We start from the raw sequence: 15,297 nt of genomic DNA, 5'->3' as shown, positions 1-15,297 counted from the left end.
CCTCCGTCTCTCTCTCTCTCTCTTCTCTCTCCCCTCCCCTCCGTCTCTCTCTCTCTCTCCCCTCCCCTCTCTCTCTCTCTTCTCTCTCTTCTCTCTCCCCTCCCCTCCGTCTCTCTCTCTCTCTTCTCTCTCCCCTCCCCTCCCCTCCGTCTCTCTCTCTCTCTCTCTACTCTCTCCCCTCCCCTCCCCTCCGTCTCTCTCTCTCTCTCTCTCTCTTCTCTCTCCCCTCCCCTCCGTCTCTCTCTCTCTCTTCTCTCTCCCCTCCCCTCCGTCTCTCTCTCTCTCTCTCTTCTCTCTCCCCTCCCCTCCCCTCCGTCTCTCTCTCTCTCTCTCTCTCTCTTCTCTCTCCCCCCCCCCTCCCCTCCGTCTCTCTCTTCTCTCTGCCCTCCCCTCCGTCTCTCTCTCTCTCTCTCTCTCTTCTCTCTCCCCCCCCCCTCCCATCCGTCTCTCTCTCTTTCCCCCCCCCGTCTCTCTTCCTCCCCCCCCCACTCCGTCTCTCTTCCTCCCCCCCCCCACTCCGTCTCTCTTCCTCCCCCCCCCCTCCGTCTCTCTCTTTCCCCTACCCCCTCCGTCTCTTTCTCTTTCATCCCCCCCCCCCCCCATCTCTCTCTCTACGTCCGTCCGTGTTTGATGGGACAGTGTAGAGGGAGCTTTACTCTGTATCTAACCCCCTGTACCTGCCTTGGGAGTGTTTGATGGGACAGTGTAGAGGGAGCTTTACTCTGTATCTTACCCGTGCTGTACCTGCCCTGGGAGTGTTTGTTGGGACAGTGTAGAGGGAGCTTTACTCTGTATCTAACCCCCTGTACCTGCCCTGGGAGTGTTTGATGGGACAGTGTAGAGGGAGCTTTACTCTGTATCTAACCCCCTGTACCTGCCCTGGGAGTGTTTGTTGGGACAGTGTCGAGGGAGCTTTACTCTGTATCTAACCCCGTGCTGTACCTGCCCTGGGAGTGTTTGATGGGACAGTGTAGAGGGAGCTTTACTCTGTATCTAACCCCCTGTACCTGCCCTGGGAGTGTTTGATGGAACAGTGTCGAGGGAGCTTTACTCTGTATCTAACCCGCTGTACCTGCCCTGGGAGTGTTTGATGGGACAGTGTAGAGGGAGCTTTACTCTGTATCTAACCCGTGCTGTACCTGCCCTGGGAGTGTTTGATGGGACAGTTTAGAGGGAGCTTTACTCTGTATCTAACCCGTGCTGTACCTGCCCTGGGAGTGTTTGATGGGACAGTGTAGAGGGAGCTTTACTCTGTATCTAACCCCATGCTGTACCTGCCCTGGGAGTGTTTGATGGGACAGTGGAGGGAGCTGCAGTATAATCATGTGCATCCACTAGATGACCAAAGGATTGATAAGAGGTTTACGGAGCAGGGAAGGGGAATACATACTGAGAGTTCTGCCATAGTAAGCGCTTCTCCGTCCAAAACCAGCTGTGGAGAAAGAAACAAAGAGTCAGTGTGATGATACAGTCAGATGGGTCCCGTTTGAACCCACAATCTCAGAAGGTTGTGGGACCCAGTCCCACTCCAGAGACTTGAACACAACAAAAATAAATCCAGGCTGACACTCCCAGTGCAGTACTGAGGGAGCGCTGCACTGTCGGAGATGCCGTCTTTCGGACGAGACGTCAAACCGAGGCCCCGTCTGCTCTCTCAGGTGGATGTAAAAGATCCCAGGGCACTATTTTGAAGAAGAGCAGGGGGAGTACTCCCCAGTGTCCTGGGGCCAATATTTATCCCTCAACCAACATAACAAAAACAGATTATCCGGTCATTATCATATTGCTGTGTGTGGGAGCTTGCTGTGCGCAAATTAGCTGCCGCATTTCCCACATTACAACAGTGACTGCACTCCAAAAGTACTTCATTGGCTGTAAAGCACTTTAGGGCATCCAGAGGTTGTTAAAGGTGCTATATAAATGCAGGTTTTCTCTGTTCATTGTCTCTCCATGCATACACTCCGGCTGTGCAGAGCACTGTCCATGGTGCCCCTTTCTACCTGCACTAGGTGACTGCTGTTAAGCAGTTCTACGGGGGGGGAGGGGGGGAGGTGGGGTTAGTGGGCGCAGGTGAAAAACAAAATAGAGACACACACGCATCACCCGATGGGACTGAGGGGCTCTGGTCAGAATGGGTCGCTGGTCAGTGGTCAGGAGCAGGGAACTCAAAGTGGGAAATCTGGAACTCTCTTTCCTCAAAAGGCTGTGAATGTTGGGGGGACAATTGGTGCTCGAGATTGAGACCAGTAAGTTTTTTTTGTTGAGTAAGGGTATCAAGGGATTATGGAGGTAAACTGGGTAAATCGGGTCACAGTACAGATCTGCCACAATCTAGCTGGATGACAGAGCAGGCTCGGTGGGCTGAATGGCCTCCTCCTGCTCCCATAGCCCACGGTGCTTCAATCCAGGGAGATTAACACCACTCTATAATGTCAGCCGTGGCTCAGTGGGCAGCACTCTCGCTTGAGTCAGAAGGTTGTGGGTTCAAGTCCCACTCCAGGGACTGGAGCACAAAAGAAATCTCTGGGTAAAGACATTGCCGCTGAATTCGCTGTTTGATTTCCTGGTGACTATCTTGTACGGATGGTCTCCTCTACATTGGGGAGACCAAACGCAGATTGGGTGATTGCTTTGCGGAACACCAGCGTTCAGTCTGCAAGTGTGACCGCCAAGTGTAACGTAGCCAAGTTTGCTGATGATACAAAGATGGGAGGAAAAGCAATGTGTGAGGAGGACATAAAAAATATGCACAGGCTAAGTGAGTGGGCAAAAATTTGGCAGATGGAGTATAATGTTGCAAAGAGAGAGGTTATGCACTTTGGCAGGAAAAAAAAAATGGAAGAGCAAATGATTTAAATGGAGAAAAATTGCGAAGTGCCACATTGGTGCAGGACCTGGGGGTCCTGGCGCAGGAAAGTCAGTATGCAGGTCCAGCAAGTGATCAGGAGGGCAATGCTATTTGGCCTTTATTGCTATTGAGGGAGTGCAGCGAAGGTTCACCAGACTGATTCCCGGGATGGCAGGACTTACACATGAGGAGAGACTGGATCGACTGGGCCTGTATTCACTGGAGTTTAGAAGGATGAGAGGGGGGATCTCAAACATTTAAAATTCTGACGGGACTGGACAGGTTAGATGCAGGAAGAATGTTCCCGATGTTGGGGAAGTCCAAAACCAGGGGACACGGTCTAAGGATAAGGGATAAGCCATTTAGGACCGAGATGACGAGAAAATTCAAGAGGGAGTTCGATCTGGCCCTTATGGCTAAAGGGATCAAGGGGTATGGAGAGAAAGCAGGAAAGGGGTACTGAAGGAATGATCAGCCATGATCTTATTGAATGGTGGTGCAGGCTCGAAGGGCCGAATGGCCTACTCCTGCACCTATTTACTATGTTTCTAAAGGGAATGGAATATAAAAGCAGGAACATCTTTCTACAATTATAGAGAGTATTGGTGAGGCCACACCTGGAATACTGCGTACAGTTTTGGTTTCCATATTTACGAAAATATTTACTTGCTTTGGAGGCAGTTCAGAGAAGATTCACTCGGTTCATTCCGGAGATGAGGGGGTTGACTTATGAGGAAAGGTTGAGTAGGTTGGGCCTCTACTCATTGGAATTCAAAAGAATGAGAGGTGATCTTATTGAAACGTGTAAGATTATGAGGGGGCTTGACAAGGTGGATACAGAGAGGATGTTTCCATTGATGGGGGAAGACGAGAACTTGGGGACATAATCTTAGAATAAGGGGCCTTCCATTTAAAACTGAGATGAGGAGAAATTTCTTGAGGGTTGGAGGTTGATCGCTCCAAATGTCAAGATTCTTGACGGGACGGGACAGGTTAGATGCAGGAAGAATGTTCCCGATGTTGGGGAAGTCAAGAACCAGGGAACACAGGCTTAGGATAAGGGGGAGGGCCATTTAGGACTGAGATGAGGAGAAACTTCTTCACTCAGAGTTGTTAAACTGTGAAATTCCCTGCCGCAGAGAGTTGTTGATGCCAGTTCATTAGATATATTCAAGAGGGAGTTGGATAAGGGGATCAAGGGGTATGGAGAGAAAGCAGGAAAGGGGTACTGAGGGAATGATCAGACATGATCTTATCGAATGGTGGTGCAGGCTCGAAGGGCTGAATGGCCTACTCCTGCACCTATTTTCTATGTTTCTATGTCAATCTGTGGAATTCGCTGCCTCAGAGAGCTGTGGAAGCCGGGACATTGAATAAATTTAAGACAGAAAAAGATAGTTTCTTAAACGATAAGGGAATAAGGGGTTATGGGGAGCGGGCGGGGAAGTGGAGCTGAGTCCATGATCGGATCAGCCATGATCGTATTGAATGGCGGAGCAGGCTCGAGGGCCTGTGTGGCCTACTCCTGCTCCTATTTCTCATGTTCTTATGTGACCCTAAGCACCCGGTTGCCTGTCACTTTAATTCTCCGCTCCACTCCCACTCTGACCTCTCCGTCCTCGGCCTCCTACACTGTTCCAACGAAGCTCAAGGAACAGCACCTCATCTTTCGTTCAGGCACTTTACAGCCTTCGGGACTCAACATCCAGTTCAACAATTTCAGAGCGTAACCTCTGCCCATCTTTGGATCCCAGTCCTCCTTTTAAACCCCCCCCAACCTTATATATTTTTTCTCTCCCATGGTAGCTGGCAATTATCCCGTCATTCACGCCCTATCTAGGCTTATCTTTTTCTAACTCCTGCCATTACCAACATCAGTCGGCCCAGCATCCCTTGTGTCTCTTTAATCTCTCCTGCCTTCCACCATATCACAGACCTTCCCTTTTGTTCTTTCTGCTCCTCCCCCTTTCAGTGCTGGCTAAGAGTCCGTTCTTTCCGAACACTCTCCAGTTCTGACGAAGGGTCAGCGACCCGAAGCGTTAACTCTGCTTCCTCTCCACAGATGCTGCCCGACCCACTGAGATTTCCAGCGTTTTCTTTTAGATTCCAGTATCTTGCAGTATTGTGCTTTTGATCTCATCATAGGTAGTACCTTGGAATCGAGGAAGACTTGCTTCCACTCTTTAAAAAAAAAAAGAGTCCTTAGGTGGCTGAACAGTCCAATACGTGAACCACAGTCCCTGTCACAGGTGGGACAGACAGTGGTTGAGGGAAGGGGAGGGTGGGACTGGTTTGCCGCACGCTCCTTCCGCTGCCTGCGCTTGGTTTCTGCATGCTCTCGGCGACGAGACTCGAGGTGCTCAGCGCCCTCTATTGTATTGATGGCTCTAGTTTTGTTCGATAGTCACTGCTCTGAGATAATAGGTCTGTCTGATGCGTTTCACTCCTCCCTGGAACATCCCAGTTACAACCCACAGCGGTCCGCTAAATCTCATTTCAATTCAATCGCCGCTTTGCACGAATTATAAAGTGCAGGAATGTGGCAGCCACGGTTCAAGGAGGCTGTTCCACATGTACTTTAAATGCCTCCTTTCCCACCATCACGGGCTATACTCCGACACCGGGGGAAGGACCAGCAGCCAGGAGTTAAAGGCTTCGTCAAAACTCTGGCTATGCACACCCTGGTTTTCAAATCCCTCCATGGCCTCGCCCCCTCCCCCTCTCTAACCTCCTCAATCCCTACAACCACCCCCCCCCCCGCCCTCCACCAAGATCTCTGCGCTCCTCCAATTCTGGCCTCTTGTGCATCCCCGATTATAATCGCTCCACCATTGGCGGCCGTGTCTTCAGCTGCCTGGGTCCCTACTCTCGAACTCCCTCCCGAAACCTCCCCGCCTCTCCTCCTCCTCCAAGATGCTCCTTAAAACCTTTGACCGAGATTTCGGTCAGCTGTCCTAATATTTCATTACGTGGCTCTGTGCCAAAATGTTGTTTGATAATCGCTCCTGGGGGATGTTTTACTGCGTTAAAGGCACTATATAAATGCAAGTTGTTTTGGTCTTGTTGTACTCACAGTGAAGAGCGTTATAGCACGGACAAGAGGGAAATGAGGCAAATGGCTGATTAGGCGATAAACGCGTAGTTGCCCAATTCTCTTTGCTCTCCACATTACCTATTTTTCAAAAAAATTTATTTATTTATTTTAATCGTTCCTGGGATGTGGGCGTCACTGGCAAGGCCGGCATTTATTGCCCAGCCCTAGTTGCCCCTTGAGAAGGTGGTGGTGAGCCACTTTCCTGAACCGTTGCAGTCCGTGTGGTGAAGGTGCTCCCACAGTGCTGTTAGGGAGGGAGTTCCAGGATTGTGACCCAGCGACGATGAAGGAACGGCCGATATATTTCCAAGTCAGGATGGTGTGTGACTGGGAGGGGAACGTGGAGGTGGTGGTGTTCCCATGCGCCTGCTGCCCTTGTCCTTCTAGGGGGTAGAGGTCGCGGGTTTGGGAGGTGCTGCCAAAGAAGCCTTGGCGAGTTGCTGCAGTGCATCTTGTAGATGGTGCACACTGCAGCCAGGGGGCGCCGGTGGTGGAGGGAGTGAATGTTGAAGGTGGTGGAGGGAGTGAATGTTGAAGGCGGGGGATGGGGGGGGCTGATCAAGTGGCTGCTTTGACCAGGAAGGTTCACTCACCATTAAGGAAATATTCCGATTTATTTTGCTCCGATCCAATGTGGATGACCTCACACTTCCCCGACATTGATGGCCATCTGCCAGTTGCCACTTATTCTATGTCACTAACATTCACACAGATTACTCTGCCTCCCAACTTATTGGGAAGAAGTGAACCCTGAGGGGCTACCTGAAACTGACAGGAGGGGGAGTGCAAGGTGGGAACCCTTGCGGAGTATCAATTATTTCACCGGTACAGAGCAATGTTGCAACAGCTCAAAACCAGCACAGAAGCCAAGTGGATTGGTGTCAAACAGAGCAGACCCCGAAACCAGCTCCCAGCAGCCCCTCAGCACAACCAGCAACCCCCACCCCCCCAGGAACAGATCAGTGACCAGAACATAATAGGAGCAGGATTTGGCCATACAGCCCCTCGAGCCTGCTTTGCCATTCAATATCACGGCTGATCATTGACCTCAACTCCACCATCCCGCCCAATCTCCATATCCCTCGATTCCCCAAAATCTGTCTATCTCAGCCTTGAATACATTCAATGACCCAGCCTCCACAGCCCTCTGGGGCAGAGAATTCCAAAGATATACCACCCTCCGAGTGAAGAAATTTCTCCTCATCTCAGTCTTAAATGGCCGACCCCCTATCCTGAGTCTGTGACCCCTGGTTCTAGACGCTGCAACCTAGAGGAAACATCCTCTCAGCATCTACCCTGTCAATCCCCCTCAGAATCTTGTATGTTTCAATGAGATCACCTCTCATTCTTCTAAACTCGAGTGTATAGGCTCATTCTACACAATCTCTCCTCATAAGACAGCCCTCTCATCCCAGGAATCAATCGAGTGAACCTCTGTTGTACCACCTCCAAGGCACGTATACCCTTCCTTAGATTGTCAGAGCACCAACTATACCAGCTGACTAGGTTGCTATGGATACTCACACGCATGAAGGCAGCCTTGGGGGAGAGGTGACGTATGGTTGAGGGTCGATGGGTTTTCTGGTAATATACCGGGTTCCCTTCGAGGAAGAGCTGGAAGATAAGACGTTATTTCATAGAATCAGAGAAATTTACAGCACGGGAGGAGGCCATTCGGCCCATCATGTCCCCGCCGGCCGACCAAGAGCTACCCAGCCTAATCCCACTTTCCAGCTCTCGGTCCGTAGCCCTGTAGGTTACGACACTTCAGGTGCACATCCAAGTACTTTTTAAATGTGGTGAGGATTTCTGCCTCTACCACCCTTTCAGGCCGTGAGTTCCAGACCCCCACCGCCCTCTGGGTGAAGACATTTCCCCTCAAATCCCCTCTAAACCTCCCCCCTATTACTTTAAAGCTATGATTGTTGACCCCTCTGTTAAGGGAAATAGGTCCTTCCTATCCACTCTATCCGGGCCCTTCATAATTTTATACACCTCAATAAAAGGTCACCCCTCAGCCTCCTCTGTTCCAGAGAAAAGAACTCAAGCCTATCCAATCTGTCCTCCTAGATAAAATTCTCCACTCCCGGCCAAATCCTCGTAAATCTCCTCTGTACCCTCTCCAGTGCAATCACATTCTTCCTGTAATGTGGTGACCAGAACTGCACGCAGTACTCCAGCTGTGGCCTAACCAGTGTTTTATACATCATCATCGTCATAGGCAGTCCCTCGAAATCGAGGAAGATTTGCTTCCACTCTGAGTTCTCAGGTGGCTGAACAGTCCAATACAGGAATTACAGTCTCTGTCACAGGTGGGACAGATAGTGGTTGAGGGAAGGGGAGGGTGGGACAGGTTTGCCGCACGAGCTTTCCGCTGCCTGCGCTTGATTTCTGCATGCTCTCGGCGACGAGACTCGAGGTGCTCAGCGCCCTCCCGGATGCACTTCCTCCACTTAGGGCGGTCTTTGGCCAGGGACTCCCAGGTGTCGGTGGGGATGTTGCACTTTATCAAGCAATTTTATCATTTTATACAGTTCAAGCATAACCCTCCCCCCCGTGTACTTGCTACAAACCTGCTCTGTGGTTTTGTTGGGTGGGGGCAGGGGTTGGGAAACTGGGATATGTTTTTGTGCACTGCCCCATCAAAGACTCCCAGGACATGGACAAAGGTGCACAGACACACACACGCACAAACGCCCAACTCTCCTCCCATCAACAGAGGCAATTTGCAGTAAAAGGGCGAGACACCATCCCTGTATTAAAAGCTCAGCCCTCAGTACGATGCAGATGTGTGGCAGCTGTGAGAGCACGCAGCATCCCTCCCAACCCCGACGCAACGCATCCTCCCCTCCCCTCCCCGCGGCTAGCTCCTCGCCCCTGCACCCACCTCCTTTAGCCTGTGTAGCTGGGACAGAGGAGCGAGCTGAGAATGCTCAGTGATCATGTTGTACGCCAGGTCCAGGTACTTCAGGTGTGATAGGTGCTCCACCCCTAAAAATGCAGCGAGATATTGGGAGATTATACACAATCCCGCGCAGGAGAAAAAACAAACCTGTATTTATATAGCGCCTTTAACGTAGTAAAACATCCCAAAGCGCTTTACAGCCAATGAAGTACTTCTGGAGTGTAGTCACTGTTGTAATGTGGGAAACGCGGCAGCCAATTTGTGCACAGCAAGCTCCCACACGCAACAATGTGATAATGGCCAGATAATCTGTTTCTAAGTGATGTTGACTGAGGGATAAATATTGGCCCCAGGACACCGGGGAGAACACCAATGCAACCTTCTACGAATCGCTCCATAACAGCGCCTGGGACTACTGCTCTTTTTGATATAAATTAATGACCTGCATTTGGGTAATGACACCAAACACGGAAATGTAGTAAACAACAAGGAGATAGCAACAGACTTCAGTAGGGCATTTAAGGAAGGATATACTTGCATTGGAGGCTGTTCAGAGAAGGTTCACTCGTTAGATTTCGGGGATGAGGGGGTTGACATGAGGAAAGGTTGACTCAAAGGTAGTAATCTCTGGATTGCTACCAGTGCCATGTGCTAATCAGAGTAGAGGGAGCAGGATAGTTAGAATAAATACGTGGCTTGAGCAGTGGTGCAAGAGGGAGGGATTCAAATTCCTGGGACATTGGAACCAGTTCTGGGGAAAGTGGGACCTGTACAAAAGGGACGGTCTGCACTTGGGCAGGACTGGAACTGATGTCCTAGGGGTAACATTTGCTAATGCAGTTCGGGAATGTTTAAACTAATATGGTAGGGGGATGGGAACCTCTGCAGCGAGACAGGGCGAAGTAATATGGAGTCAGAAACAGATGGTAGAAAGGTTAAAAAGCAATAGTGGAAGGCCGAATAAACAAAGACAAGAAACAAAAAGTGCCACACTACATCATAATTCTAAAAGGACAAAGGATGTTAAAAAAAACAAGCCTGAAGGCTTTGTGTCTTAATGCAAGGAGTATCCGTAATAAGGTGGATGAATTAACTGTGCAAATAGATGTTAGCAGATATGATGTAACTGGGATTAGAGAGACGTGGCTCCAGGGTGATCAGGGCTGGGAACTCAACATCCAGGGGTATTCAACATTCAGGAAAGATAGAATAAAAGGAAAAGGAGGTGGGGTAGCATTGCTGGTTAAAGAGGAGATTAATGCAATAGGTTAGGAAGGACATTAGCTTGGATGATATGGAATCTATATGGGTAGAGCTGCAGAACACCAAAGGGCAAAAAACATTAGTGGGAGTTGTGTACAGACCTCCAAACAGTAGTAGTGATGTTGGGGAGGGCATCAAACAGGAAATTAGGAGTGCATGCAATAAAGGTGCAGCAGTTATCATGGGTGACTTTAATAAGCATATAGATTGGGCTAACCAAACTAGAAGCAATACGGTGGAGGAGGATTTCCTGGAGTGCATAAGGGATGGTTTTCAAGACCAATATGTCGAGGAACCAACTAGGGGGGAGGCCATCTTAGACTGGGTGTTGTGTAATGAGAGAGGATTAATTAACAATCTCATTGTGCGAGGCCCCTTGGGGAAGAGTGACCATAATATGGTGGAATTCTGCATCAGGATGGAGAATTAAACAGTTAATTCAGAGACCATGGTCCAGAACTTAAAGAAGGGCAACTTTGAAGGTATGAGGCGTGAATTGGCTAGGATAGATTGGCGAATGATACTTAAGGGGTTGACTGTGGATGGGCAATGGCAGACATTTAGAGACAGCATGGATGAACTACAACAATTGTACATCCCTGTCTGGCGTAAAAATAAAAAAGGGAAGGTGGCTCAACTGTGGCTATCAAGGGAAATCAGGGATAGTATTAAAGCCAAGGAAGTGGCATACAAATTGGCCAGAAATAGCAGTGAACCCGGGGACTGGGAGAAATTTAGAACTCAGCAGAGGAGGACAAAGGGTTTGATTAGGGCAGGGAAAATAGAGTACGAGAGGAAGCTTGCAGGGAACATTAAGATGGACTGCAAAATTTTCTATAGATATGTAGAGAGAAAGGTTAGTAAACATAGAAACATAGAAAATAGGTGCAGGAGTAGGCCATTCGGCCCTTCTAGCCTGCACCGCCATTCAATGAGTTCATGGCTGAACATTCAACTTCAGTACCCCATTCCTGCTTTCTCGCCATACCCCTTGATCCCCCTAGTAGTAAGGACCTCATCTAACTCCTTTTTGAATATATTTAGTGAATTGGCCTCAACAACTTTCTGTGGTAGAGAATTCCACAGGTTAACAACTCTCTGGGTGAAGAAGTTCCTCCGCATCTCAGTCCTAAATGGCTTACCCCTTATCCTTAGACTGTGACCTCTGGTTCTGGACTTCCCCAACATTGGGAACATTCTTCCTGCATCTAACCTGTCCAACCCCGTCAGAATTTTAAATGTTTCTATGAGGTCCCCTCTCATTCTTCTGAACTCCAGTGAATACAAGCCCAGTTGATCCAGTCTTTCTTAGGTCCCCTGTAGTCAGAATCAGGGGAAGTCATAACGGGGAACAAAGAAATGGCAGACCAATTGAACAAGTACTTTGGTTTGGTATTCACTAAGGAGGATACAAACAACCTTCCGGATATAAAAGGGGTCAGAGGGTCTAGTAAGGAGGAGGAACTGAGGGAAATCCTTATTAGTTGGGAAATTGTGTTGGGAAAATTGATGGGATTGAAGGCTGATAAATCCCCAGGACCTGATGGACTGCATCCCAGAGTACTTAAGGAGGTGGTCTTGGAAATAGCGGATGCATTGACAGTCATTTTCCAATATTCCATTGACTCTAGATCAGTTCCTATGGAGTGGAGGGTAGCCAATGTAACCCCACTTTTTAAAAAAGGAGGGAGAGCGAAAACGGAATTACAGACCGGTCAGCCTGACATCAGTAGTGGGTAAAATGATAGAATCAATTATTAAGGATGTCATAGCAGCACATTTGGAAAGAGGTGACATGATAGGTCCAAGAGGTTTGTGAAAGAGAAATCATGCTTGACAAATCTTCTGGAATTTTTTGAGGATGTTTCCAGTAGAGTGGACAATGGAGAACCAGTTGATGTGGTGTATTTGGACTTTCAGAAGGCTTTCGACAAGGTCCCACACAAGAGATTAATGTGCAAAGTTAAAGCACATGGGATTGGGGATAGTGTGCTGACGTGGATTGAGAACTGGTTGGCAGACAGGAAGCAAAGAGTAGGAGTAAATGGGTACTTTTCAGAATGGCAGGCAGTGACTAGTGGGGTACCGCAAGGTTCTGTGCTGGGGCCCCAGCTGTTTACATTGTACATTAATGATTTAGACGAGGGGATTAAATGTAGTATCTCCAAATTTGCGGATGACACTAAGTTGGGTGGCAGTGTAAGCTGCGAGGAGGATGCTATGAGGCTGCAGAGTGACTTGGATCGGTTAGGTGAATGGGCAAATGCATGGCAGATGAAGTATAATGTGGATAAATGTGAGGTTATCCACTTTGGTGGTAAAAACAGAGAGACAGACCATTATCTGAATGGTGACAGATTAGGAAAAGGGGAGGTGCAACGAGACCTGGGTGTCATGGTTCATCAGTCATTGAAGGTTGGCATGCAGGTACAGCAGGCGGTTAAGAAAGCAAATGGCATGTTGGCCTTCATAGCGAGGGGATTTGAATACAGGGGCAGGGAGGTGTTGCTACAGTTGTAAAGGGCCTTGGTGAGGCCACACCTGGAGTATTGTGTACAGTTTTGGTCTCCTAACCTGAGGAAGGACATTCTTGCTATTGAGGGAGTGCAGCGAAGGTTCACCAGACTGATTCCCGGGATGGCGGTACTGACATCAGGAAAGACTGGATCAACTGGGCTTGTATTCACTGGAGTTCAGAAGAATGAGAGGGGACCTCATAGAAACGTTTAAAATTCTGATGGGTTTAGACAGGTTAGATGCAGGAAGAATGTTCCCAATGTTGGGGAAGTCCAGAACCAGGGGTCACAGTCTAAGGATAAGAGGTAAGCCATTTAGGACCGAGATGAGGAGAAACTTCTTCATCCAGAGAGTGGTGAACCTGTGGAATTCTCTACCACAGAAAGTTGTTGAGGCCAATTCACTAAATATATTCAAAAATGAGTTAGATGTAGTTCTACTAGGGGGATCAAGGGGTATGGTGAGAAAGCAGGAATGGGGTACTGAAGTTGAATGTTCAGCCATGAACTCATTGAATGGCGGAGCAGGCTCGAAGGGCCGAATGGCCTACTCCTGCACCTATTTTCTCTGTTTCTATGAGAGGTGATCTTATCGAAACAGAAGATTATGAGGGAGCTTGACAAGGTGGATGCAGAGAAGATATTTCCACTCCTTGGGGAAAACTAAAACTTAGAATAAAGGGCCGCCCATTTAGAACTGAGATGAGGAAAATTTCTTCTGAGGGTTGTAAATCTGTGGCATTCTCTGCCCCAGAGAGTCGTGGAAGCTGGGACCCTGAATATATTTAAGGTGGAGATAGAGGTGAGCGATAAGGGAGTTAAGGGTTATGGGGAGCGGGCGGGGAAGTGGAGCGGAGTCCATGATCGGATCAGCCATGATCTTATTGAATGGCGGAGCAGGCTCGAGGGGCCGACTCCTGCTCCTATTTCTTATGTTCTGATGACATAGATGGATTGGTGAACTGGGCAGATGAAATTTAACACAGAAGTCTGAAGTGATACATTTTAGGTAGGAAGAATGAGGAGAGGGAATTTGAACTAAAATGGTACAATTTTAAAGGGGTGCAATGAACAGAGATGGGGGGGGGGAGGTGCACAAGTCTTTGAAGACAGCAGGAAAAGTTGAGACGGTAGATATAAAAGCTCATGGGATTCTAGGCTTTAGTAATAGAGGAATAGAATACAAAAGCAAGGAAGTTATGGTAAACTTTGATAAAACATTGCTTAGGCTTTAACTGGAGTTCCCGGTATCACACTTGAAGGATGTCAAGGCCAGAGAGAGCATGCACAGGAAATCGATCAGAGTGGTACCAGGGGTGGAGGACTGCAGTTATGTGGAGAGACTCGAGAAACTGGGGTTGTTGTTCTTAGAGCAGAGGAGAATACGAGATTTGATGGAGGTGTTCAAAATCATCAACACAGAGTAAATGAGCAGAAACTGCTTCCAGTGGCTGGAGGTTGGGTAACCAGAGGGGCACCGATTTAAGATAATCGGCGATGGAACCAGAGGGGAATATGAGGAAACCTTTTTTTTTTTTTAAAATGAACACAGCGAGTTGTTGTGATCGGGAACGCGCTGCCTGAAAGGGAGGTGGGAGCAGATTCAATAGTAACTTTCAAACCGGGAATTGGATAAATACTTGAAAAGGAAAAAATTGAACGCGGGGGGGGGGGGAAGAATGAGATTAATTAAATAGCTCGCTCTTTCAAAGAGCCAGCAAAGGTATGATGGGCCGAATGGCCTCCGGTGGATAGGCAATGGCAAACATTTAAAGATCACATGGATGAACTTCAGCAATTGTACATCCCTGTCTGGAGTAAAAATAAAACGGGGAAGGTGGCTCAACTGTGGCTAACAAGGGAAAGTAAGGATAGTGTTAAATCCAAGGAAGAGGCATATAAATTGGCCAGAAAAAGCAGCAAACCTGAGGACTGGGAGAAATTTAGAATTCAGCAGAGGAGGACAAAGGGTTTAATTAGGAGGGGGAAAATAGAATATGAGAGAAAGCTTGCTGGGAACATAAAAACTGACTGCAAAAGCTTCTATAGATATGTGAAGAGAAAAAGATTAGTGAAGACAAACGTAGGTCCCTTGCAGTCAGAATCAGGTGAATTTATAATGGGGAACAAAGAAATGGCGGACCAGTTAAACAAATACTTTGGTTGTTTTCACGAAGAAAAAAATAACCTTCCGGAAATACTAGGGGACCGAGGGTCTAGTGAGAAGGAGGAACTGAAGGAAATCCTTATTAGTCAGGGAATTTCATTAGGGAAATTGATGGGATTGAAGGCCGATAAATCCCCGTGGCCTGATAGTCTGCATCCCAGAGTACTTAAGGAAGTGGCCATAGAAAGTGATCATTTGGTGATCATTTTCGAACAGTCTATCGACTCTGGATCAGTTCCCATGGACTGGAGGGTAGCTAATGTAACACCACTTTTTAAGAAAGGAGGGAGAGCGAAAACAGGTAATTATAGACCGGTTAGCCTGACATCAGTAGTGGGGAAAATGTTGGAATCAATTATTAAACATGAAATAACAGCACATTTGGAAAGCAGTGACAGGATCGGTCCAAGTCAGCATGGATTTATTAAAGGGAAATCACACTTGACATAGAAACATAGAAACATAGAAAATAGGTGCAGGAGTAGGCCATTCGGCCCTTCTAGC

At 48.2% G+C, this 15,297-nt stretch overlaps 1 protein-coding gene across 1 annotated transcript in view; it reads right to left on the bottom strand.

Moving 5' to 3' along the window:
• The window catches only part of stk11ip (serine/threonine kinase 11 interacting protein), a 194,639-nt gene that overhangs the window by 108,235 nt on the left and 71,107 nt on the right, over positions 1-15,297 (bottom strand). Inside the window, exons 9-11 of the mRNA XM_070875140.1 lie at positions 8,830-8,933; positions 7,467-7,556; positions 1,391-1,432 (exon numbers count right to left, since the gene is read on the bottom strand). Of these exons, the coding sequence (XP_070731241.1) occupies positions 1,391-1,432; positions 7,467-7,556; positions 8,830-8,933 (236 nt within the window). The remainder of the gene's footprint in view (positions 1-1,390; positions 1,433-7,466; positions 7,557-8,829; positions 8,934-15,297) is intronic.

Source organism: Pristiophorus japonicus, chromosome 3 (genome assembly GCF_044704955.1).
Source record: "Pristiophorus japonicus isolate sPriJap1 chromosome 3, sPriJap1.hap1, whole genome shotgun sequence".
Classification (NCBI taxonomy): domain Eukaryota; kingdom Metazoa; phylum Chordata; class Chondrichthyes; family Pristiophoridae; genus Pristiophorus; species Pristiophorus japonicus.
This window is presented reverse-complemented; position numbering and strand designations above follow the sequence as displayed.